The sequence below is a fragment of the Chiloscyllium punctatum genome, chromosome 11 (assembly GCF_047496795.1).
Source record: "Chiloscyllium punctatum isolate Juve2018m chromosome 11, sChiPun1.3, whole genome shotgun sequence".
NCBI lineage: Eukaryota > Metazoa > Chordata > Chondrichthyes > Orectolobiformes > Hemiscylliidae > Chiloscyllium > Chiloscyllium punctatum.
The window spans coordinates 69098147-69122468 of record NC_092749.1 but is presented as its reverse complement, the minus strand read 5'-3'; the positions used below and the strand labels follow the sequence as shown (position 1 = coordinate 69122468).

General features: G+C 40.0%; 1 protein-coding gene across 4 annotated transcripts in view; it reads right to left on the bottom strand.

The window, feature by feature from the left end:
* Nucleotides 1-24322, bottom strand: part of sanbr (SANT and BTB domain regulator of CSR) — an 808920-nt gene that overhangs the window by 783928 nt on the left and 670 nt on the right. Inside the window, exons 1-2 of one of the 4 annotated variants that reach the window (XM_072580996.1) lie at nt 23869-24200; nt 10170-10341 (exon numbers count right to left, since the gene is read on the bottom strand). The exons of 1 other annotated variant lie outside the window; for it this stretch is intronic. In XM_072580996.1, coding sequence (XP_072437097.1) covers nt 10170-10325 — 156 coding nt within the window. In that variant the 5' untranslated portion in view covers nt 10326-10341; nt 23869-24200. Of the gene's footprint in view, nt 1-10169; nt 10342-23868; nt 24201-24322 lie in introns of those variants that run through there. 2 more of the 4 variants (XM_072580997.1, XM_072580999.1) reach the window with 2 other exon arrangements.

The window sequence follows — 24322 nt, the reverse complement described above, 5'->3', positions numbered from 1 at the left end:
CGGAGGAAACCCACGCAGACATGGGGAGAATGTGCAAACTCCACAGTCAGTCGCCTGAGGCGGGAATTGAACCTGGGTCTCTGGCGCTGTGAGGCAACAGTGTTAACCACTGTGCCACCGTGCCGCCCATCAAAACCAGGAAAGTTATGTTGAACTTTTAACAAGTCTGCTTTGACCACAATATGATTGTTGTGTCTTGAAAAGAATGACAGGAAATATTAAAGAAATGAGGGATTTTAGTTGAAAGGCTAAGTTGCAAAAACCGGACTTATTCTCAATGTAGTAAAGGGGATGCAGGTGAGAGTTAACAACTTGGATATGGTATACCAGGAAAAGCTGCTCCTGTTAGCTGAAGGTACAAGACTGGGAGATGCATACTTTAAACTTTGGACAAGTGATGCAGAAAAGATGCAAGGAAGAAATGGTTTACGCAGGACGTAGTGATGACCTGGAAATTGCTGCAAAGCAGGTGATCAATAGTAAATTGCTATCAAAGAAATAATCTTGCATAGTTATGTTAATGGAGCCCAGGTATCTGATTAATTGGATTGCTCTGGAAAGCCAGCACAGTGTTGATGGACCGAATTGCCTGCTTCTGTGTCATAAAGTACTCGAACTGAGGTAACTCACCAATTTTCATCTATTGTCTACTCCCTGCAGTCTCCTTAAAGGTCCCATCTTACTTTTAGCAATTCTGACTGGCATATTTGTACAATAAAAGTTAACATCTAGGCTTTCTATTTGAGATCTTTTCCTCATATTCCTCCATAAATCTTTTCTAATTTTAGTGTTCCCAGAGCTTTTTTCTAATCAACCTGTTGCAGAGATATTATGACACACATCTGGAGCCAAGTGCAACTTGAATCCAGGTATCCTGGCTCAGAGGTTTGGACACTACTATCATCCCAGAAAGACCCACATGCCATTTTCTCCAATTTTGTTAGTTTCTCACATTTATTTAGTACAGTATCTTGAAATATTAAACTCTCTTTTTTTAAATGGTACCTATTTCAGCTCAATCTTTGCTATTTCTTTTTGAATAACTGTTGATCTATCAGTTCCTAATGTCAAGTTTTTTTCTTTTCTGACCTCATCATGACCAGATTCCTTCCTAAATTCTGCCCCACTGCAATCTGGTACACTTGCTTTAATGCTTAAAATAAATTCAATGGTACTCACACATTTCATGATCTAGTTCATTTACTTTTTCACTCTAAACTAATCAAGCAATGTCTCTACCTATGTAAACATGTAATATTCCTTAAAAGAATGAACATTGTAGAATTTCCTTTTTACTACTTTCAGTCTTCTCTCTCTTAGTCAATGATTGAATTAAAATCTAATTATTCTTAACTATTCCTATTTATTTTGTTGATGTCTACACATTTCCTCTTCTATTTCCCTCCCACAATTGGGAGTCTGTAATGTAATTAAATTCTATTAATTGGGTATATTTAATTGCGTGTACATTAGACTTCTATACAATGTACATGTTCCACCATCAATTTTGGTTTCTTTCCAACAAAAATATTGGGGATAGTAAAAGTCTAACATAAAAACAATATTGGAAATACATAGCAGAATTGGCAGCATCTATGAAGAGAAAAACTAATTCTGATGAAAGATCACAGGCATGAAACATTAAATCATGTTTTCTCTCATCTGATGCCAGTAGACTTGCTGTGTTTTCCCAGAATTTCCTGTTTTTATTCGATTTTTATCTATTCTGTTTACTGTTAGAAAGTATTAAGGTTTGGAAGGCCTGGTTAATTTCTATCCAAATTATGGCACAATGTTTTAACGTAAAAAATGAAGGAAATTTGAGTCACACTGAATCTTTTGGTTTTTTTTTGCCTCAGTTCTCTAGAAACCTTCTCCTGGACTCTCAATGACTCAAAAGCATAACTTTGGGCTTCTGATTTAAAAACAAAAAATGTACAAATCACATTTCCTTCACTTTTGTAGTTCAGAATAGGTGTAAATTTGTAAACAAACTTTTCTGTCCATTCTCGTCATTTAGTTTTGAGATCTTTTCAATGAAACTGGTACACGAATGTCATTACAACTGTCTGAATTGCAGTGTTTTTGGGCATTTTTTAAATGTATTGAGAAATAAATTTGACAGGGGGCGTTGATAATTTAAAAAATATTTGTAACAAGTAAATATGCATATTTAAAACCAAGAAAACAATATAGCCAATTTAGCACGTAGCAGATTTCGATGTACTCACTGAACAAATAAATGAAGTGTTGCTAGGTAACTACTTTGAAGCTGAACTAACAAAATATGTTCACGATAGGAAATAAAACCATTGTTTTTTCTGACACCTACACTCTACAAAAGTGACAAGAAATTTCAGTAAAATGTAGATCACTTCATATTCATATGGTGGGCTGCAACAAATTTACCTCAAGCCTTTGCATATTAAAGGCAACTGAAGAAAAGAAAGAGATTTAATCCATTGGTCTCATTTAACATCCACCACTGAAGTTGCAACTTAGAAATTAATTTGAAGCTCCAAATTAATCAAAAGCCATTTGTCATTTTCTATTATTTCAAAATCCAAGTACATTATTAAACTGCAAATGCTCATGGATCACGTTTTCTTCTCACTGCACTTTTTAAAAAAATGTTCATTTTCCTGGATGAAGAATTTGGAACATCTCAAAACTATTTCTTCTGATTTAATTGTCAATGATTTACAGCTTTAGCTGCAATGTTTTCTCAGTATGAAGTAATAATAGTTAAATTTGACTGCCCAATTCTTCTTTATCATAATAATCAATACGATATTTTATAGAGACAGATGTGTGTTCTGATTAGTGATATTACAGATTGATCACAGACTTTAGGAAAATAGCTAAAAGAAATTGTGTTGAACTGTGGAATTTTAGCAGGTCTGTGGAATTTTAACTGTTGAATAGTCACAAAATTAAAAGAAATCACAAAGCATTAAACTGGAGAACCATAAAAAGCAAACCCTCAAGTTAATTTTGGATGAATGTTAAAGAAATACTACATTTGGCTATTCTTAAATATACATAATCTCAGAATTTATTTAATGGCTGTAATGCAAATCTCATTTCCCTACACTTTCATTTAATTCGTTTCACTGGAAATGCTAAAACAAATCTTCATTGTTAAAATTGGCATTCACAAATTGACATTCTAATTGTACTCCCAACAGGAAATCCTGGGCATATGTGTTTTTACCCACACTTTGCAGTTTGTATCCAGCTTTCTATTATAATGAATCTGTTTTGTGACAATTCCTTCTAATTTCCATCAGTCCTTTCTCACACACAAAACATTTTCCCTGCTTACAATTAGTCACTCTGACATTTTCTCCTCATCTCTCTGCACACTGAAATTATATTAAAACTCACAACACCAGGTTATAGTCCAACAGATTTATTTGGAAGTACAAGCTTCAGAGCGCTGCTCCTTCGTCAGATAGCTAGTGGAGCAGAACTTTTTACTATAAATCTGTGTCCTATGATCCTGCCCCACTAGCTACCTGACGAAGGAGCAGTGCTCTGAAAGCTTGTATTTCCAAATAGACCTGTTTGAATATAACCTGGTATTGTGTAATTTTTAACTTTGTTCACTCTACTCCAACCCAGCACCTCCACATCATCACTATAACTACCATATTCATAACTCAAAAAACATTCATTCATTCTTACAGTTTACTTGCTTTTTCTGACTACTCTTACTTTCTTTTGTTTGCCTTGTTTGCTTGTCACTTTAAAATGAAACTTTATATCTCAATTTTCAATGTCAAAAAATTAGGTCCTTCCTGATCAGATGAAATTTCCCTTCTTAAGCACTCCCAGAGTAGTTGCTCTTCTTCCCTTTTAGTTATCCCTACACCTTGGTAAGATATTTTAGATTCTCAGTTTGGACCCAATCACAAAAACCATCCTTGCAAGTATGAAATCCTGTTATTAACAATTTCATAATTGAATTTCCAAGTTTCATTCCCTCCCAAGTCATTTTGGCGCCTCTTCTCCGGTGTCAGAACATTCTCACAGAAATCAGGTCTTAGAATCTTGCTCTGAGCTGCACATAGTCACCACTTCTTCCATTAACATTGTCAATTCACTCTCCACAGTTTAATTACACAAATCTCTCTGCCTCTCTTATATGTTGGAATGTCACAAACTCCACTTCAAATTCTGAAATATTGAGATCAAGTTATTTGAGTTGAGTATGTTTACTCAAGTCAATGTCTGCTAATCAAAATTGAAAGAACTTGAAGGAACTCTATATGCTCCCTTCTTGTAGTCCCATTCTTAAAATAAATATTAGTCAAGTTGTAACTTGATTTTAAAATTATTTTATTTGTTCATTCATGGAATGTGCCTGTCAAGTCATTTATTGTCCTTTATTTGGTTCTGTAGAAAAGGAAGTGGTGACACACCTCTTGACGTATTGCAATCCATGTGGCTATGTAATTCTGCCCTAACACCACTAGAAGTAAGAACAGAGTTAGGTTATGTGACTCCTCCAGCCTGCTTTACCATTTAACACTATTGCTGATCAGCTAATGCAACTTCATTTTCCCTATCCTCAAATATTTTTATGCCCTTAAGTGTCCAAAAGCGTATTAATCACAGTTTTGAATATAAAATAAAAATAAAAATAAAATTGCTTACATATAATTTAAAAAGCAAGCTGCTCCACTTTCTGCTCTCCACTCCTACCTTCCAAACCATCCAAATGCAAGCTGCCAAACAGAACTTTGCATGTTCTCATAAAAACACAAGAAATAAGAAGAGTAGTAGGTCTCTCAAGCCTGCCCCACCAACCTGTAAAGATCATGGCTGATCAGTCTCAGGCCTCAACTTCTCTTTCATGCCAGTTCCTCACATATTTTTGAAATACTGGGGAGCTGAGAGCTACCTCTAGCCTCCACAACCTTTTGGGGTAGAACGTTACAAACATTCCCTATCCTCGAGCAGAAAGAAATTCATTTGCATAGCAGTTTTAAATGATCATCCTCCTATTCTGTAACTATGTCTCCTAGTTTGAGATTTCCCTACCAATGGAAACATCTCTGCACAAGAGAAGGTTTACTACTATTGGCAAATCACTTTTTACACTCTTGAAAACAATCAAAACTTAAGGGTTTAGTCCCTGCCAAGCATTATTTCCTTGAAACTGCAGAACTATCATTGTTAGAATTAGCAATATAGCAAGTTAAACTAAGTACGTGTAAATGCAAAATAAAATTTCAGTTCAAAAAGTTTAATTAAGATGCAGAGGCCAGATTCTTCCTTTTTGCCCATATAATGACCAACAGTATATTTTTTGAAATAACAAGCCTTGGACATTAGAATTACCAGACACTTAGGAAATAAAATATTGTGGCTCCAAAAACATTTCTTCAGGGCTATGAAAATAAATGCTGAACTTTAAATAGTACATACAATTTTCACAAGAGTACAATATCCTTTGACAGAAGGATGCAGTCAACTCAAAATAATAATAATGAAACCATTTTTTAAAAAGGAGACAGCTTGCTCCATCATTCAGTCATTCCATGATGATCTGATCTTGGCCTGAACACAACTTAAAGTGAAAGATCTATTTCAGTCCCGTATATATTCATTCAGCTACCTCCCACAGCTCTGACACAGAAAATTCCAACGATTCACAACTTGCAGAAGAAATTCCTCATTTCAACTTAAAATTAATAATTTATTATTCTGAAACTTTGGCCCCCATTTCCAGATGTTTCTACTGCGTGAAATACTATAGATGTTATGATAATGAGAATTCAAGTGACCTCTGTCTGTAAGAAATACTTGTCAAATAATTTATCAGCATAATCTCAAACTCAAAAACTAACATGTCATCATCTACCTCCTGTATATATTTTTTTTTCTAGAGAAGTATAGATAAATTGTGCAGGCTGTAAACAGTTTTATTGAGGCATTCAAGAAACATAATTGATAATTTCAGCAACCAGTCATTATTCACAAAGTTAGACTTATAATGCCGGTCACAAGGAATAGGAATATTTATTGCAGCTCAAGTCTGATCTGCAGTAGACTCATGGACACTTTATACATTTCCATACCTTCAGTTAACAATTTTTATTCTCTGTCTTGTAAGTTTCATTCATCTTAACATCTATACTCTTTTGGATGGAGGTTTCCAGATTTATATTAAGTTGTGTGCAAAAGCTGCTCCCAATTTCACTTTAAATGGCCTAATTCAAATCTTAGTTAAAAAATGTGGTGCTGGAAAAACACAGCAGGCCAGGCAGCATCCAAGGACCAGGAGAATCAACGTTTCGAGCATAAGCCCTTCTTCAGGAATGAGGCTGGTGTGCCAAGCGGACTGGGATAAAAGGTAGGGGGGAGGGAATTTGGGGGAGGGGCGCTGGGAATGCAATAGATGGAAGGAGGTAAGGGTGAGGGTGATAGGCCAGAGAGGGGGTGGGGGCGGAGAGGTCAGGAAGAAGATTGCAGGTCAAGATGGCGGTGCTGAATCCGAGGGTTGGGACTGAGATAAGGTGGGGGGAGGGGAAATGAGGAAGCTGGAGAAATCTACATTCATCCTGTGTGGTTGGATAGTTCCTAGGCAGAAGATGAGGCACTCTTCCTCCAGGCGTCATGTGGCCAGGGTCTGGCGTTGAAGGAAGCCAAGGACCTGCATGTCCTTGGCAGAGTGGGAGAGGGAGCTAAAGTGTTCAGCCACGGGGCGGTTGGGTTGGTTGGTGTGGGTGTCCCAGAGGTGTTCCCTGAAATGTTCCACAAGTAGGCGGCCTGTCTCCCCAGTGTAGAGGAGACCACATCGGGTGCAGCAGATACAATAAATGATGTGTGTGGAGGTGCAAGTGAATTTGCGACGGATATAGAAGGATCCATTGGGGCCTTGGAGGGAAGTGTGGGCGCAGGTTTTGCACTTCTTGCGGTTGCAGGGAAAGGTGCCGGGAGTGGAGGTTGGGTTGGTGGTGGGTGTGGACTTGACGAGGGAGTCGCGGAGGGAGTGGTCTCTCCTGAATGCTGATAGGGGTGGAGAGGGAAATATATCCCTGGTGGTGGGGTCTGTTTGGAGGAGGCGGAAATGACAGACGATGATACGATGTATCCGGAGGTTGGTGGGGTGGAAGGTGAGGACCAGTGGGGTTCTGTCCTGGTGGTGATTGGAGGGGCGGAGTTCAAGGGCAGAGGTGCGGGAAATGGAGGAGATGCGGTGGAGAGCGTTGTCGACCACGTCGGAGGGGAAATTGCAGACTTTGAAGAAGGAGGCCATTTGAGTTGTTCGGGAGTGGAATTGGTCCTCCTGGGAGTAGATGCGGCGGAGGCAGAGGAATTGGGAATACGGGATGGCATTTTTACAGGGGGCAGGGTGGGAGGAGGTGTAATCTAAGTAGCTGTGGGAGTCGGTCGGTTTGAGGTTGGGGTGGAAGGTCCAGGTAAATTTGAGGTCGGGGTGGAAGGTGTTAGTAAAGTGGATGACCTGTTCAACCTCCGCGTGGCAGCACGAGGTAGCGCCAATACAATCATCGATGTAGTGGAGGAAAAGGTGGGGGGTGGTGCCAGTGTAGCTGCGGAAGATGGACTGTTCCACATATCAGACGAAGAGGCAGGCATAACTGGGGCCCATGTGGGTGCCGCTCATTTCCCCTCCCCCCACCTTATCTCAGTCCCAACCCTCAGATTCAGCACCACCCTCTTGACCGACCTTCTTCCCGACCTCTCCGCCCCCACTCCCTCTCCGGCCTATCACCCTCACCTCCTTCCACCTATTGTATTCGCAGCGCCCCTCCCCCAAATTCCCTCCCCCCTACCTTTAATCTCAGCCCACTTGGCACACCAGCCTCATTCTTGAAGGGCTTGTGCCCAAAACGTCGATTCTCCTGGCCCTTGGATGCTACCTGGCCTGCTGTGTTTTTCCAGTACCACATTTTTCAACTCTGGTACTCCAGCATCTGCAGTCCTCACTTTCTCCTAGTTCAAATCTTATAATTATATCCTCCACAGTTTGGATTCCTCCACTAGACAAAGTAATTTCTCTACATCTCTCATCAATTAATTTTAATATTTAACCATTTGGATCACATTGCCCTCAATCTTTCATATTCAAGGGAATATAAGTTGCATTCGTAACACTCGTTAAGCCCCATTATCATCCATGCTGAACTTTTCTGCACTTCATCCAAGACAAATACATATTTCCTGAGATGCAGTGATCAAACTGAATACAGTACTCCACATGTTTGCAGAATGGAGCAGTATGTTTCCAAAATGATGGGAATGTTAAAGCACTATTGTAATCAAGATGATGAAAACTGTTGTCATTAGGACCTAAAGTGAAAAATATTTCAAGGAACATCGAAAGCAAGATAAGCATTCTGCAAATACATCTTCTCCCTTTTGTGATAATCTTTTGCTATTTCCCATATGAAGGCCATACGCTATCAAGAAATTAGCTTTTAATTAATTTTGCACAACTATTTAAATTATATCTTTCAGACTAAAGATTTTAGATAATGTAAAAAGTAAAGATTTGGAGGTGCCGAGTTACCAAGTTAAAAAGCACACAATACCAGGTTATGGTCCAACAAGTTTATTTGGAAACACTAGCTTTTAGTGCACTGCTCCTTCATCAGGTGGTTGTATAAGATCGGATGGAGTATCAGGTGGAGTATAAGATCGTAAGACACAGAATCTATAGCAAACATGTACAGTGTGGTGCAACTGAAATTGTATATTGAAAAAGACCTGCAATGTTTGTAAAGTCTCTCATTTTTTTTAGAATGACCATGTTAGTTTCTGTTCTTTCTTATGTAAATCTCAGACCTTTTTTAAAAAAGTTACATTCTCAAGTGAACGTTAACAACAGGTGCCATGTCTGCTGAGATAATACACTGAAGGTGTGAGGTGCTCTGTGCGAGGCTGTCTGTTCCCCAATGTTAAGACTGATTCTATTTCTAAAAAAAAGGGATTTACAGAATCTTACATTGATTCATGCAGTTCTTGAGCAAAATAAAATGTAATTCTCAAAGTACAAATTCACCCCACAAACTGGTGTGTGTATGTGTGTATAGTGCAGTGGGGTCACCTATAGTGTGACATGAACCCAAGGTCCCGGTTGAGGCCATCCCCATGGGACCTTGGGTTCATGTCACACGACAGGTGACCCCACTGCACTACACTCTTTCTTTCTCTCTCTCTCTCTCTCTCTCACAGACACACACACACACACACACACACACACATTCCTACAGACCCATACACTCACGCAGACGCTCTCATACATTCATACATATACAGCAACTCTCTGACACACACCCTCTCAGAGACATATACCCCTTTACACACGCACATACACATACACATACACACACACACACAAATTTGTGAGGTGAATTTGTACTTGCATAATTACATTTTACTTTGCTGTAAAACTGCATGAATCCATGTAAAATTCTTTAAATCCCTTTTTTAGAAATAGAATCAGTCTGAACATTGGGGCACAGATAGCCTTGCACAAGGCACCTCACACTTCAGTGCATTATCTTGGCTAACATGGCATCTATTGTTAAAGTTCACTTGAGAATGTAACTTCAAAAATAAGGCTTGGGATTTACATATGAAAGAACTGAAACTAACACAGTCATTCTAAAACATGAGAGACTTAACAAACAATATATAATTTCAGTTGCATCACACTGTAAACGTTTGCAATAAATTCTGTGTCTTATGATCCTATACTTCATGACCACCTGTTGAAGGAGCAGCACTCCAAAAGCTAATGCTTCCAAATAAGCCTGTTGGACTTAAAACTGGTGTTGTGTGATTTTTAACTGTGAAAATAAAGTAATACATCTTATTAATGTTTTGTCAAAAAAAACCTATTAAGAAACCAAGATTAGATTTATTATTAGAAAACAGCAATCAGAAATTTTCATTGTTATATGTGACCCAAACTAAAATTATGCCACGAAACTGAAGAAGAATTTCTATAAATGCTGTTAATTTAAACATAAGGAAGTCAGATTGCTTTATAGCAATTCCTTCAAACAATCTTACAGGCTTCCAGCCTTAAGAGAAACAAGTAATAATTCCAACAACAATCAATTGGATTTGTTAATTTGATATGTTTTAATGTAATATTCTTTAGTGATGACTAAAACAGTAACTTACAGTACCTGCTTGGCTGTGACTCCAGGTATGAGTCTAGCTATACTTTCCCAGTTGATAGTCTTAGGCTGGGCTACTCCTAACAAAGAGCGGAGAATCATATCCAGCACCAATCCTCGGTTCTCATAAAGAAATGGGACACTTACTGAACACGAGTGACTCATCTTGTTTTCTACTAGACTGAGAAAAATAGTAATTTAGTTAAAAATGTTAATAGGTACTGTCAACAGCATTACAATGTATGCAAATAGCCTCGGTTGAGCATTTTGGATTTGAGCTTTAAATAACTTAGCACACCATAGTGTCATACAGCATGGAAACAGACCCTCTGATCCAACTCATTCATGCCAACCAGGTATCCCAAACTTAACTAGCCCCATTTGCCTGCATCCCTCTAAACTTTTCTTATTAATGTGCCTATCCAAATGTCTTTTAAATGTTGTAATTGAACAGCCTCTACAACTTTCTCTGGTAATTCATTCCATACACACACCATCCGCTGTGTGAAAAAGTTAGCCCTTAGGTCCCTTTTAAATCTTTGCCTTCTCACCTACACCTAAGCCCTCTGGCTTTGGACTCCCCTACCCCAGTAAAAATATGTCAGCTATTCACCTTATTTATGCCCGTGATAATTTTATAAACTTCTGTAAGTTTATCCCTTAGCCTCTGGTGCTCCAGGGAAAACATCCCAGCCTTTCCAGCCTCTCCTTATAACTGAAGGCATCCAGAACCAGCAACATTCTTTTACATTTTTTTTGCACTCTTTCGAGTTAACAATATTCTTCCCACAGCAGGGTGATCAGAATTGTATGCAATATTCTAAAAGTGGCCTCACTATTGTCTTGTACAGTCGCAACATGATGCCCCAACTCTGAGAGTCAATGCTCTGACCAATAAAGGCAAACGTGCCAAACACCTTCTTCACCACTCTGTGCACCTGCAATGCTACTTTCAAGGAACTATGATCATGCACAACTGTGTAAGTCCTACCCTAGTTTGCCTAACCAAAATGTAATACCTTGCAGTTATCTACGTTAAACTCCATCTGCCACTTCACAGTCTACAGGCCCACCTGATCACGATCTCATTGTACTCTGAGATAACTCTCTTCACTGTCAACTACACCTATGTTTTGTGTCATCTGTGAATTTACTAACCATACCTCCTAAATTCTCATCTAAATCATTGATATAAATGACTAATAACAGTAGATTCAGAACCAATCCTCGCGGCATACTCCTAATCACAAGCCTCCATGCCTCCACTCTACATGCAACTGACTTTATAAGAATAGCATAGATTTGAAATGTTTTGTTTTACAGATAACAGTACTTTAGAAATAACAAAATGAACAAAAGCCAGTTAAAATTCATTGTAATTGAATTGGCCATGCTAAATTGCCCATAGTGTTAGGTGAAGGGGTAAATGTAGGGGAATAGGTCTGGGTGGGTTGCTCTTTGGAGGGGCGGTGTGGACTTGTTGGACCGAGGGGCCTGTTTCCACACTGTAAATAATCTAAGTAATCTAATCTAATCTAATATACCTGCAACAAAGCAGCAGTTAAGTATATCTTATAATCCAAGTACTTCATGGATTTCTGGAAAGTCTGCAGAAACAGTGCTCCTATGAGCGATTAAACTGTCATGGCATGAATATATTCTTCTAACACCAAAATTATTGTTGAATGGAGAATACAGTTTTGTCTTTTATAGAAAGGCAGGTTACTCTAACAGTACCAAAGCCTAATCCATTAAGGGCTATATCAGGCAAGCAAATAAACTTGATCCGCCTCTAAACTTTAGATCCATCAATTACATACAAAATCAGAATAGAGTACAGGAGAACATTCAGTCCATCAAGTCAGTGTCATTTCTTCCAAAGAGCAATCCCATTTGTTTCAAACATCAATTTGCCCAAATTATAAAAATAAATTACTCATACAAGAAAACGCAACATGGAAGTCAGGGGATGGGATTTACCACTGTCAAAAAAAAGTACAACAATAATTTTAAATCAGTAGCCATTATATGACATATTTGTTAAATATATTGCACGTTTTTCAAAACTTAGTAGATACGCAAAGGCAAGCCAATATGGGTCATCAGACTGCTGACTGTAGGACCTTTCTATGCATAAATTGACTGTCACATGTCCTACATTACAAAAGAGACTACATTTCAAAAGTACTACCTCGGCTATAAAATGATTCAGAACTCCTGGAGGTAGTGAAAGGGTCTCCACAAATTCAGTTCGCCTTGCAGAAAACATGTACCAGTGACCATGGTGAAGTATCTAATTTGCCGATTACAAAGCATAAACAACTTGGCAAACATCCTGCATTCATCAAGTTATGATTCATCAAGCTTTCTGTGTGAACATCAACGTTCGGTTGGAATTTATTCCAGGTGACTGGTGTTTCGCCTGGCAGCTGAAGAGTGCAGTAATTGGAACAAGATCAGTCAGGTTGACCTCTTAGAATGAGAGTTCCTTGACTCAGGCTGTTAACCTGGTCCAGTCAGGGTCTCTTGGCTGACCAATATAAACAGGAATACTCCCCATACTGACCAAGTCTTCAGGCTTCCAACCACAAATTTAATGTTCCTATTTTCATTTGAAGCATATGATTGCAATGAAACTGTACGGGTGTCTCATCTTTGCTGGGGCTCTTGTGGTGCAGTGGTAGTGTCGCTACCTCTGACCCAGATAGGTCCAGGTTCAAGTCCTACCTGGTAAGAAGTTCCTCAACTCCATTCTCCTGCTTGCTCCCTGTAACCCTTGATAGTCAAGAACCTACCTATCTCAATCTTAAATATACTCAATGACCTGGCCTTCACAGCCTTCTGTGGCAATGAATTCTGAATAGAAGTAAAAGCCAATGAAACATAGAAACAGATCCACCAAAGACAAATAAGGAGGAATTTGCTCACTCACTCAAGGAGTCAGCTCTGAGTTAGTTAGGTTACAGTCATGCACAATGAACGTATAAATAAAGGGCCACTTGGTGATGGGACATCAGCCTTCATGGAATTATTTCAGTGGAGGCAAGTGAAAAACACGCCCCAGAAGGGATTCGCTTGCAACTGTCATCTTTATGTTGAGGTCAGCGTTTCTGGCATCATGCCGCTATTTGGGAAACTTGGTCCTACTATTGAAGACTGGCCACAGTACATGGAAATAATGCATTATTTTTTTCTGGGCAAATGACACTGAGGCAGATGAAAAGCAACGAGTAATTCGCCTGACAGTTTATGGACCTGCACGTTTTCAGTTACTGGAAGCCTAACTTTCCCGGAAGCACTATACAGTATAATAAAACCTTTTAAGAGTTTACAGATTTAGCTAAGGAATATTAATGACCCCAAGCGTTCTCTAATTCTGAGATGCTATTGGTTTTACTCTGCAGTTTAAGAACCAGGGGAATCTGTATCGGGATTTTTAACAAGATTAAGACGGCTGGCAGAGGGATGTGACTTTGGTTTAACACTGAGATGATGCAAAGCATTTTACTGTATAGGATTAAGATGTGATCTTGCAAAAAGCACCTAATAGCAGAAGCCAACTGAACTTCAACAGGCATTCCAACTGGCTAGTTGTTAGAAACTGTGGCAAGTGGAGTTTATGAGTTTCAGGTATTACGAGGTAAACCCTCTGCTAATTTAAACCAACAACACAGAAAAGATTCACCCCACGCTGTAATCTGTTAAAATTTGAGGGGCAAAGAACTATACTCGAGGTAAATAAAAATTAACAACTTTATTCTTTAAGTCCAACAGAGAATATTAACTAACAATTATTTACAACTCCTTTCTCTTAAACCTATCTTCTACCTCCCCCTCTACAATATTTGTCAGATAAAAAAATCCCGATTTAGAGTTACAAAACAATTCATGTTTCAAAACCAGTAAGCTTTGCTGAGTTTCCTCTGTAGATTCTCTCCAGGTCAGTTTCTATATTCTGTGGCGCAGACTCCCCACAGACAGGTACCTCTCAGAGACCTCTCGAGCTAGCAGCCTCAATGTGTTGGTCTTTTGGTAGTTCTCTCTCTAGCTGTTCAAAACGTCTGGTTTTGTAGCCCAAAAGATCAGATTGTTTCATTGGTTTTAATATTATCAAAATATTAAATTCAAGCTTGATTGGATTTTGGTATCTTGGGGCATAAATTAAACTGATTGACCGAATTTGAATTTGTTTTTATCTCATGGCAACCCAGCTACTATCTGTGTCGATCATGTGTTACATTGTTACCTTGTTCAGAACACTTTGTGCTGTGGCAGGCAGTTTTGCTAGTTTTCAACTCTCTTAAAAGATACAGTACCTCTACACCTTCATAACACAGGGTACACCAATGGAAGTGGACACCCTTGCCAGTCTGACTGAGCTTGAGGAAGACCACTTTAATAAAGGTGATTGCATAGCCTCACTCAGGACATATCCTGAACAAAGGAACTCCAGGTCAGTCCACAGCAAAGTCCCTAAACAAAGCCAAGCCTCAGCCAAACAGTTAACATTTTTGAGGATCCAGGTTGGCAGGCTATTTTAGTTGCTACTGGTATATGGAGCTGAAAATGTGTTGCTGGAAAAGCGTAGCAGGTCAGGCAGCATCCAAGGAGCAGGAGAATCGACGTTTCGGGCATGAGCCCTTCTTCAGGAAACGTCGATTCTCCTGCTCCTTGGATGCTGCCTGACCTGCTGCACTTTTCCAGCAACACATTTTCAGCTCTGATCTCCAGCATCTGCAGTCCTCACTTTCTCCTACCGGTATAAGGAATCAATACAGCAAGAGAGTCTCACTAGGCCTGAATTAAATAAGAGATCTCATAGACCAGTCTAAATCAGAATTAATTACAATACATGTCAGCTTAAATGATCACCCAGTTCTAACGAAGGTCGAAACCGACACAGCTGAATCACTGATTGTGGAACTGGTCTTTAACAAAATTTGAGGAGAAAGTGAGGACTGCAGATGCTAGAGATCAGAGCTGAAAATGTGTTGTTGGAAAAGTGCAGCAGGTCAGGCAGCATCCAAGGAACAACCAACCCAACCACCCCGTGACTCAACATTTCAACTCCCCCTCCCACTCCACCAAGGACATGCAGGTCCCTGGACTCCTCCATCGCCAGACCATGGCAACACGACGGTTGGAGGAAGAGCGCCTCATTTTCCGCCTGGGAACCCTCCAACCACAAGGGATGAACTCAGATTTCTCCAGTTTCCTCATTTCCCTTCCCCCCACCTTGTCTCAGTCAAATCCCTCAAACTCAGCACCGCCTTCCTAACCTGCAATCTTCTTCCTGACCTCTCCACCCCCACCCCACTCCGGCCTATCACCCTCGCCTTGACCTCCCTCCACCTATCGCATTCCCAACGCCCCTCCCCCAAGTCCCTCCTCCCTACCTTTTATCTAAGCCTGCTGGACACACTTTCCTCACTCCTGAAAAAGGGCTGATGCCCGATTTAACAAAATTTGCACTGGATTCCGACCCTTAAGTTTTCATAAGACCTTGGCTAGGCGTGACAGATTGAGAATACAACTTTGGGTCTGGTCTCTTATGAGAAGCAGCCGGTTCAGTTACCACTGATTTTAGTAAAATGCTCAGGCCCAAGCTTGATGGGGCAAAATTGGTTGAGAACGATTCACCTTGATAGGCTCAACTTTTTTCCAATTCGAAATGGCTGCCTGAGTGATATCCAAACACCCATACACTTTTCACGAAGGCCTAGTGATTATCAAAGGGGCCAAGGCCACCTTACATGTTGACCAAGAAGCAATTCCATGATTCTGCAAGGCCCACCCAGTACCATATGCCATACGTGCAAAAGTAGACACAGAAATTAGTATGTTGAAAAGTGAAGCAATCATCAAACAAGTCCAGTGTGCACCACCAGTCGTACAGATTGTGAAACCTGAGGGGTTGGTTTGCCTTTGTGGAGATTTCAAACAAACAGCAACCTAAAACTTGCAGCTGGGTTTTACCCAATCCCTCGCATAGTGGACATAAATGCAATAGTGGTGGAGGGGTGTTGTCCTTCATGAAGCTGGAAGTAAGCTATGTGTGCCTGCAATTGCAATTAATAAGAATTCCTAAAAGTATGCTATCAGCCTGTGCCATTTTCCAGCAGATGTTGGAAAATGTTTTACAAGGTCTATCTCATGTTGTCATTTATCCGGATGACATGTTAATAACCAGGAAGAGCAATAAATAACATTTCAAGTTCTGTAAATGCTCAAGTACTATGTCCTCCAAGGTGAGTGTTCTATTTAGGAGGGAAAATTGTGTGTTCCAGGCATCCCAAGCAACCAACTTCGGCTACAGAGTTGATAAAGCAGGGTTACATCCATTGGAAGATAAAATGAGGGTGATCAATAGCTCCCACATCTGTACTGCAGCTTAGGTCTTTTCTTGGGTTGGTGAATTATTATGGAAAAGTCATATGTAACTGGGCCTTCATCCTGGCACCTTTACAACTACAGTTGAAAAAGGGTCAGCCTTGAAAGTAGATTCATAGCCAAATTTACAGAAATGAAGAAACAGCTTATGTTCCCACACTTTTGTTGGCACACTATGTTCCCAAGCAAGACGTGAAGCTGAATTGTGATGCCTCCCTATGTGGTGTCGGGATAGTATTGGCTCACCGATGGCCTAGTGAAGAGGAATGCCCAATAGCTTATGCTTCCTGGACTTTAGCTTATGCCAAATGAAGATATGACCCAATAGAGAAGGAAGATTTGGCGGTCATCTTTGGTGTGAGCAAATTCCACCAATATTGTAAAGAGGATAGGGTCGTGCCGCCCATAGCTTCAGGTTGAATTAAGTAACGTGCTCTTATTCTGAGTTTGTACAATTATAAGTTTGAACACCGTCTGGGAGGTCAAGTGGCAAATGGGCTGCCTCCCACTAGACCTAGCAGAGGCTTCTGATCCATTTTTATTACAAATTTACATTCATAAGTAGTGGAACTTCCTGACTCCAAGTATGACGCCAAACCTTCCTCATCTAATTGGGCATATTTATGCTTTGCAATAGCCAAAGTCCTGGATGCATACACTATTGTGCATTCCTCTCTGTTGGACCACCTATAAGCTAATACTACCCGTATGGAGAGGCATCACATGTCAATACTAGATCTCACTTGGGATCTTGGTGTGCCATCACCTTAGATGATAGTTGTTTCTTCACTTCCCTGAAAGCTATGGTTTGGCTATGTGACCATTACCAAGATTGGTCGTTTTTTTAAGAGCTGATGCAAAGATGCCAGGATGGAAGTTACATAGTTCACCAGCCCAAGGAAAGACCTACGCTCCGGTACAGACAAGCTCCTACACACTTTTTATTCCACATTAAACTATCTGACCTCTCTTGTAACTACTGTAGTTTACATTTTCAGCGGATGTTTGCACACTTCTCCAAAACATATTTAACCATGCACATTTAATAGTCAAGAGACCCCATGTCAAATCTGGGCTTTTACTAATACAACATAGAATATTGTGAACACCAGACAGTTTTAATGTTAGTAAAATGCACAAATGATCAGAAGAATGTAAGTAAATGAAATTTGATACAAAGCTAAAAGAATTAAGAGAAAAAAGGTGGAGAAATGTGGCAAATGAATTATTTTGAAAAGTCTACAGTTAATGGTAATGTCTTATTCTCTCCCCCTAGTCTTTCTACCTCTGGTTCAAAGATTTATGCACCCTTCCTCATAACAATTCTATAATTGCTGCCTCAACTATGTTCTGCAAGATAACACTCTCACAACTTTTAAGAAATTTCACTTTCCTATTCTGACATTTTAAGTTGATTCCCAAACCACAAGAAATAGTATATTATATGTACATTTTTGTAGCCTTTGCTCTCCAGAGAACCAAAAGTTTTTCTGAACCTTTATGAAATACTGGTTTAGCTTCAACTGAAACGAAGCATCCAATTATGAACACCATCATTTCATGGAGGTGAAACGATTCAGGAAGCTGGAGAAAACATTGACAAGACTGGTTCTAGGAATACATGACTTCAATTAAGATTAGATTACTTACAGTGTGGAAACAGGCCCTTCAGCCCAACAAGTCCACACTGCCCCGCCGAAGCGCAACCCACCCATACCCCTACATTTACCCCTTACCTAACACTATGGGCAATTTCTGCACATCTTTGGACTGTGGGAGGAAACCGGAGCACCCGGAGGAAACCCACGCAGACACGGGGAGAACGTGCAAACTCCAAACAGACAGTCGCCCGAGGCGGGAATTGAACCCAGGTCTCTGGTGCTGTGAGGCAGTAGAGTAGAAAGATTAAGTAGAAAATTAAGTAGAAAAATTAGAGAGGGTTGGGTTGTTCTACTTAGAAATAAAAGACTGAAGCCAGATTTCATAAACAGGTGCAAAAATCATAAGTCTGACCAGACAGGAAGAAACTGTTCATATTAGAGAAAAGGTTGAGAAGCTGAGGATATGATTTTAAAGTGAACATCGACTTAAAAAAACAAAGCTCTTTACATAGCATGCTAAATCTGGGAGAATATGGTGGAGGAGGATCAAATGTAGTTTTCAAATAGAGGTGGATGATCATACAGAAAATCATGGGTTAAAAAACAGGGAAGCAAGATCGGCAGAGTAAATCTTGGCCTGGACAAGACAAGCTGAATAGTATCCTTTTGCACTATAATGTTCTATAATACTATAGCAGACCTACTCAGCAAAAGAGGTATTATGAAACGGAGAGTATTAACATGAACATGCAATTGGCTAAAGATTATAAGGTGAGAGAGATGAAGAAATCCTTTTATTTCTGACAGATTTTCAGGAGTCATTATTATGACCATTATTTTTTCTCATTATACATAAATGACCTGAACAGGATGGGGACGGGATCAGACATTTGCAGGGCATAGACTAGTGAAATGGACAGACACATGGCGGATGCAGTTTAATCAAAAACAGTTACAAGAAAAGGCTGGTTTGACCTCAACTGGAATATTGTATCCACATTTTAGAGAGACAATAAAACATTAGAGAGGTACAGAAGATCCATGAGTATTGTTCCAGGGTTGAAGAACTAATTTCAATAAAATGATATTGCTGATTTGTAGAGGGCCCCTGTGTAACAGGTTTTGTCTACAAGGATGATATCTGTCAAAAAGAAAACAAATGAAAACAGTGTAAAGCAGTAAATGTGTGAAAAGTATATACTTTTTCAATTTGCTCACACTTTGCAATGGCCTGACCTTTTATAGGAAAAAACAGAAAAATGTAAAGTCTGAGTAGCCTTTCTTCTTATCGTGCTGCCTTGGATGGGTGAAATACAATGTGCCATGCCAGCAATGCAGTCAAGCATGTTTTCCATGCTTTTGTGCTGCAGAGTTCCAGATCAACTCTACAGCCTTAACAGCATCAACCACAGGTAAGTAGGTGGCATTCACTGGATTCTTCAAGGTCATTGGCCTACATGGTTGAAGAACATATTGAATCTACAATTATCTCATGTGTCAGTTCCATTTTACAATGTATGGAGTCAACCACCTTGCTGAAGTTTCCATGGTTCTGTCTGTTGAACTGCTGGCCTCCTGTAACTAAGCAAAAAGAAAGTCTTATGATCCAGCTGACTGAGCATGAGCAAGAGGCGGCCATTTCTATTCACCTGCACAGTCGTAGCCTGGTTGAACCCAATATGGCAGAGGCAGCTGACCACTGTGATATTCTTCACCACCCTCCACAGTTTCATCATAAATACAAACTTTAGAATAGCTGGGTTGTACTTCTACTTGTTAGCAATGGCCTTAATACTGTGAGAAATCAGTCGTTGGGTTTAGGCTGAAGCTTTGCCATGCTGTTCTGAGGCAGAAGTGTCATGTGATGCTATTGAGGCCAGCAATATCAGGGTACACAGGGCAATTGTCTGTAACGATAATCTTCCGTTTCTTCTGTTTAACCACTATATTTTTTATTTCTACGTACTCAAGAATAATCTGTAAGAATTTAGAACAATCCAATTTCATGTGTTTAAAATGTTCCTCAGTGCATACTCGTTCAATACATGTGCATTATCATTGTGCAGCTGACTGATAGATGTTAATATTACAGAACAGCAGCGTTCAGCCATTATGTTCACATTGACCAACGATTGACTACGCTAATCTCAATTTCCACCTTTTAGTCCGTAGTTCTGGAGGTTATGCAAAGGAAGTGAATACTCAAATACTGCTTAACTGTTGAGAGTTATTGACCCAACCACCCTTTCAGACAGGGAGTTGTAGACTCCCATCTATCTATGAATGAAGAAAAGAAATTCAACTCCTATTTTAGCCTTCCACCTCTCAGCTTAAATCTACGCTCTCTCTATGAATGGAAAAAATGCCTTCCTATCCACCTTATCTATGCCCGTCATATTGTATACACATCTATTAGGTCCACCCTCAATCTTTGCTGCTCCAAAGAAAACAACCCAACTCATCTTCCTTCATTGTCTCAATATTCCAGCCCAGGCAACCCCCTGGTAAATCCCCTCTGCACCCTTTCTAGTGCTATTATATCCTCCCTATAATGCAGTGACTAGAATTGCATGAATGGGATTAATCTCATCCAAACCTGCAGATCTATTCATTCTTAAGTCTGCAAAACACACTCATACTTCTTTTCTCAGTGTTAACTTATTCTAACATTTCAGTCCTCCATCCTGACACCTATAGCTGCGACATACTTTTCCACTGTGAAGTCCAATGCCAAGTATTGTTTGAAGTCTATGTCCCCAATCTTCCAGGTTCACACAGTTTGCCTCCATGGTTCCTAATAGGCCCTAATCGTCCCCTAGTTATCCTAATGCTTTTTATATATTTAAGAAGCCTCTTTGGGTTTCCCTTTATTTCATCCATCAAAACTTTCTTATGCATTCTCTTTGCTTTCCAAATTTTTTTTTAAGTTCTTCCCTACATTTTTACTACTCTGAGGGATTCTGCCACAATAAGTGCTTGGTACCTATCATAAGCATTTCCCTCAACATCCAGGTACCCTGCTATTGGCACCACCCTTTGTCTTCATAGGAACATATTTGCCCTGTACTTTATTTTCTCCTTGTATACCTCCCACTGTTCAGCACAATTCAAGAACTACTCTGTCCCTTGGTTCGCTGTCTATAAACTGGCTAAAACAAGTTCTCCTGGATGGAATTTAAGAATTTTGATCCCTCCTTACCTTGCACACAAACTAACCCTCTTCATATTTGGCTAGTTAAAGCCTCTTATTATTGGCTCATTATTCCTACACTTTTATTCTGAATGTAATTGCATATTTAATCCTGTCTCTCACTGATTGTTTGTGGACTATAATATGCACCTACAGGCATGTTTGCCCCTGTTGTATTTTTAACCTATCTATATGGATTCATTTGATGATACTTCCAAGATAGCAGTCTTCTTCGCTGCTATAACTTAGTCTTTGATAATATTGCAATATCTCTCTTCTACCCTCCCCTCTATATGATCTGAATAGTTCATATCCAGGAATGAAGAACTGCCAATCCTCCACATTTTTCATGCACTTTTCAGTCATAGTCATGTTACAATCGTTGTCATAATTGCAGCACTCGCACTACTTACAACACAGAAGACAATACTGTGTTTTGTTTTGAATCAATCAAATCATCCACAATTGTAGGGGAACTTCTTGTCGCCCAGCCTCGCTCCCAGGATGACCTCTGAACTGGAGACAGGAACATTCACTGCTCATCCTGCCTTCAATCATGTTATCAGCACTCCTTTGATGTCAGGATAGGTAACATTCTCATCCTCTTTCTTACTGCAACCATTCCAGAATTTTGCCATGTGCTTCAATGGTGGAATCTCCTACTACTCAAACTACTGATGTCTGTTTTTTGCTTCACACCACAGTTTTCTTCTTCCTGGATCAAAATCACTTTTCTCTAATTGACAACAATTAACTTTCTCAGAAGGCTTAGCCCTACTTGCAGGGTTTCATTGTGAAATCATGGTATAAAATGATGGCTTGATCATGATTTCACACTGTAACATGGTCTAAATATCAATGTCAATTGGTTGGTGCAATCATCTGACAAGCTTGTGCAGGTTTGGCTGATCAGGAGTTACCAGACTAAAACTTTTGACTTGTGTCTTGTAGATGGTGGAAAGGTTTTGGACAGTCAGAGGAGTTACTCGGATTCCTAGCTTCTAATTTGATCTTGTGGCCATTATATGGCTAGTCCAGTTCAATTTCTGGTCAATGGTGATCCCCATTACATTGTGGGGTATTGAGAGGTGGTGATTAAATTGTTTTTCAGCAATGATCATTTCCTGGCATTTGTGTGCTATAAATGTTATTTGATGCTTGTCAGCCTGAATATAGCCCAGGTCTTTCTACATTTGGGTCACGAATGAACATTGCACAATCATCAGTGAACATCCCCACTTTCTGAGCTTATGATGGAGGGAAGGTCATTGATAAAATAGCTGAAGAATGTTGGTGTAAGTCACTACACGGAGGAACTCCTGCAGTGGTGTCCTAGAGTTGAGATGACTGATCTGCAACATTGTCAACCATTTTCCGATGTTAAAGGTCTCAAAACAATCAGCAGAGAGTTTCCCCAATTCCCACTGACTCCAATTTGCCAGGGCTCCTTAATTCCACACTCAGTCAAATGTGGCTATGATGTCAAGGGTAGTCACTGTCATCTCACCTCTGGAACTCAGCTCTTTTGTCCACATTTGAAACAGTGCTGTCATGAGGTCAGGAGCCAAATGGCCCTGGTAGGACACAAAATGAGCATCAGTGGTTATTGCTGAGCAGGTGCTGCCTGATAGCATTGTTGGTAACAACTCCCATTTCCTTACTAATCATTCAGAGTAGACTGATGGGACATAATTAGTCAAAAAAATGTGGTACGGAAAAAGCACAGCCAGTCAGGCAGCATCAGAGAAGCAGGAGAGTTGACATTTCCAGCATAAGCTGGAGTGGCTGTGTTTTTCCAGCACCACACTTTTTGACTCTGATCGCTAGCATCTGCAGTCCTCACTTTCTCCTGAAGGGACATAATTGGTCTTGTAGTTGTACTGGAACAGCTTGAGTCAGGATGTAGGAAATTCTGGAGCATATCTTCAGTAATATTGCCTAATTGTAAAAGGGAAGAATTTACAAGACAACCAGGAGAAGGCAGGTAAGTGGTGAACTGGTCGTTCAGAGGGCCAGCACTGACACAATATAACAAAAGGAGGCCATTCGACATAATGATTCTATTCATGGTGTTCTCAGAAATCGTATTTTCATTTATTTGCGAACCATACACATACTAATGATCAAATTTTAAATTATTCTCTTTCACATTAGATAATTATGTTTCTGGTTCAGTTGTGTCCGACACATTGATCAGCACTGACAAACGTGGTTAACGCCTTTAAAAATTGACATTGTTTGAGGGAAAAATTTTGGCGAGAATCCTACACTCTTCTTCCCATAGTGCTGTGGGATATTTCACATTCAGATGACACCTTGGTTTAATGTTTTAGCAGCTCCAGCTACATAATTTATCAGGTTTTATACAATATAACACAAAATTATAATTTGCACCTACACAAATAGATGGCTATCAAAACATAACTAATGTGTTAGAGCTAATCCGAACGGAGACCAATGACTCAACCAAAAATTTCAAAGACGTTAACAGTCAGGCAACAAGTTTAAAACCAAACTATGCTCTTACGGGGGTCCGTTGCTTCGGGTGGATGAGTGATGTTGTAGAACGCGAGTTGAATATCCTAATTTACTATCCACTCGGTCCAGCAGTATTTGCCCGAAGAGACAGACTGCCCTTCACCTCGACAACAGAGACTTCCAGTAGCGGCTGCAGGGAAAACCACTCTCTAGATCTCCCTCAGTTTGTACCGCAATAGATATGTCGGCTACGCACACTCACCACACTGCACTCTTCTAAAATCGCACTGATGTTTTTAAAATTCTCTTAAATACAAAGCGCCCCATCTTTCTGCTCCGTCCGCCCGACTCTAACGCCCATTGATCACAACAACGCGGAGGGAGGAGGCAACCTCTCCGTGTGACTGACATCCAGAAGCAACCAATAAACGGGCTGCTTCAGGCACGTCGGAGTTAGATATGTCCAATGGGAGAAGGGAGTGGGCGTGTATTCCGGGCAGGGT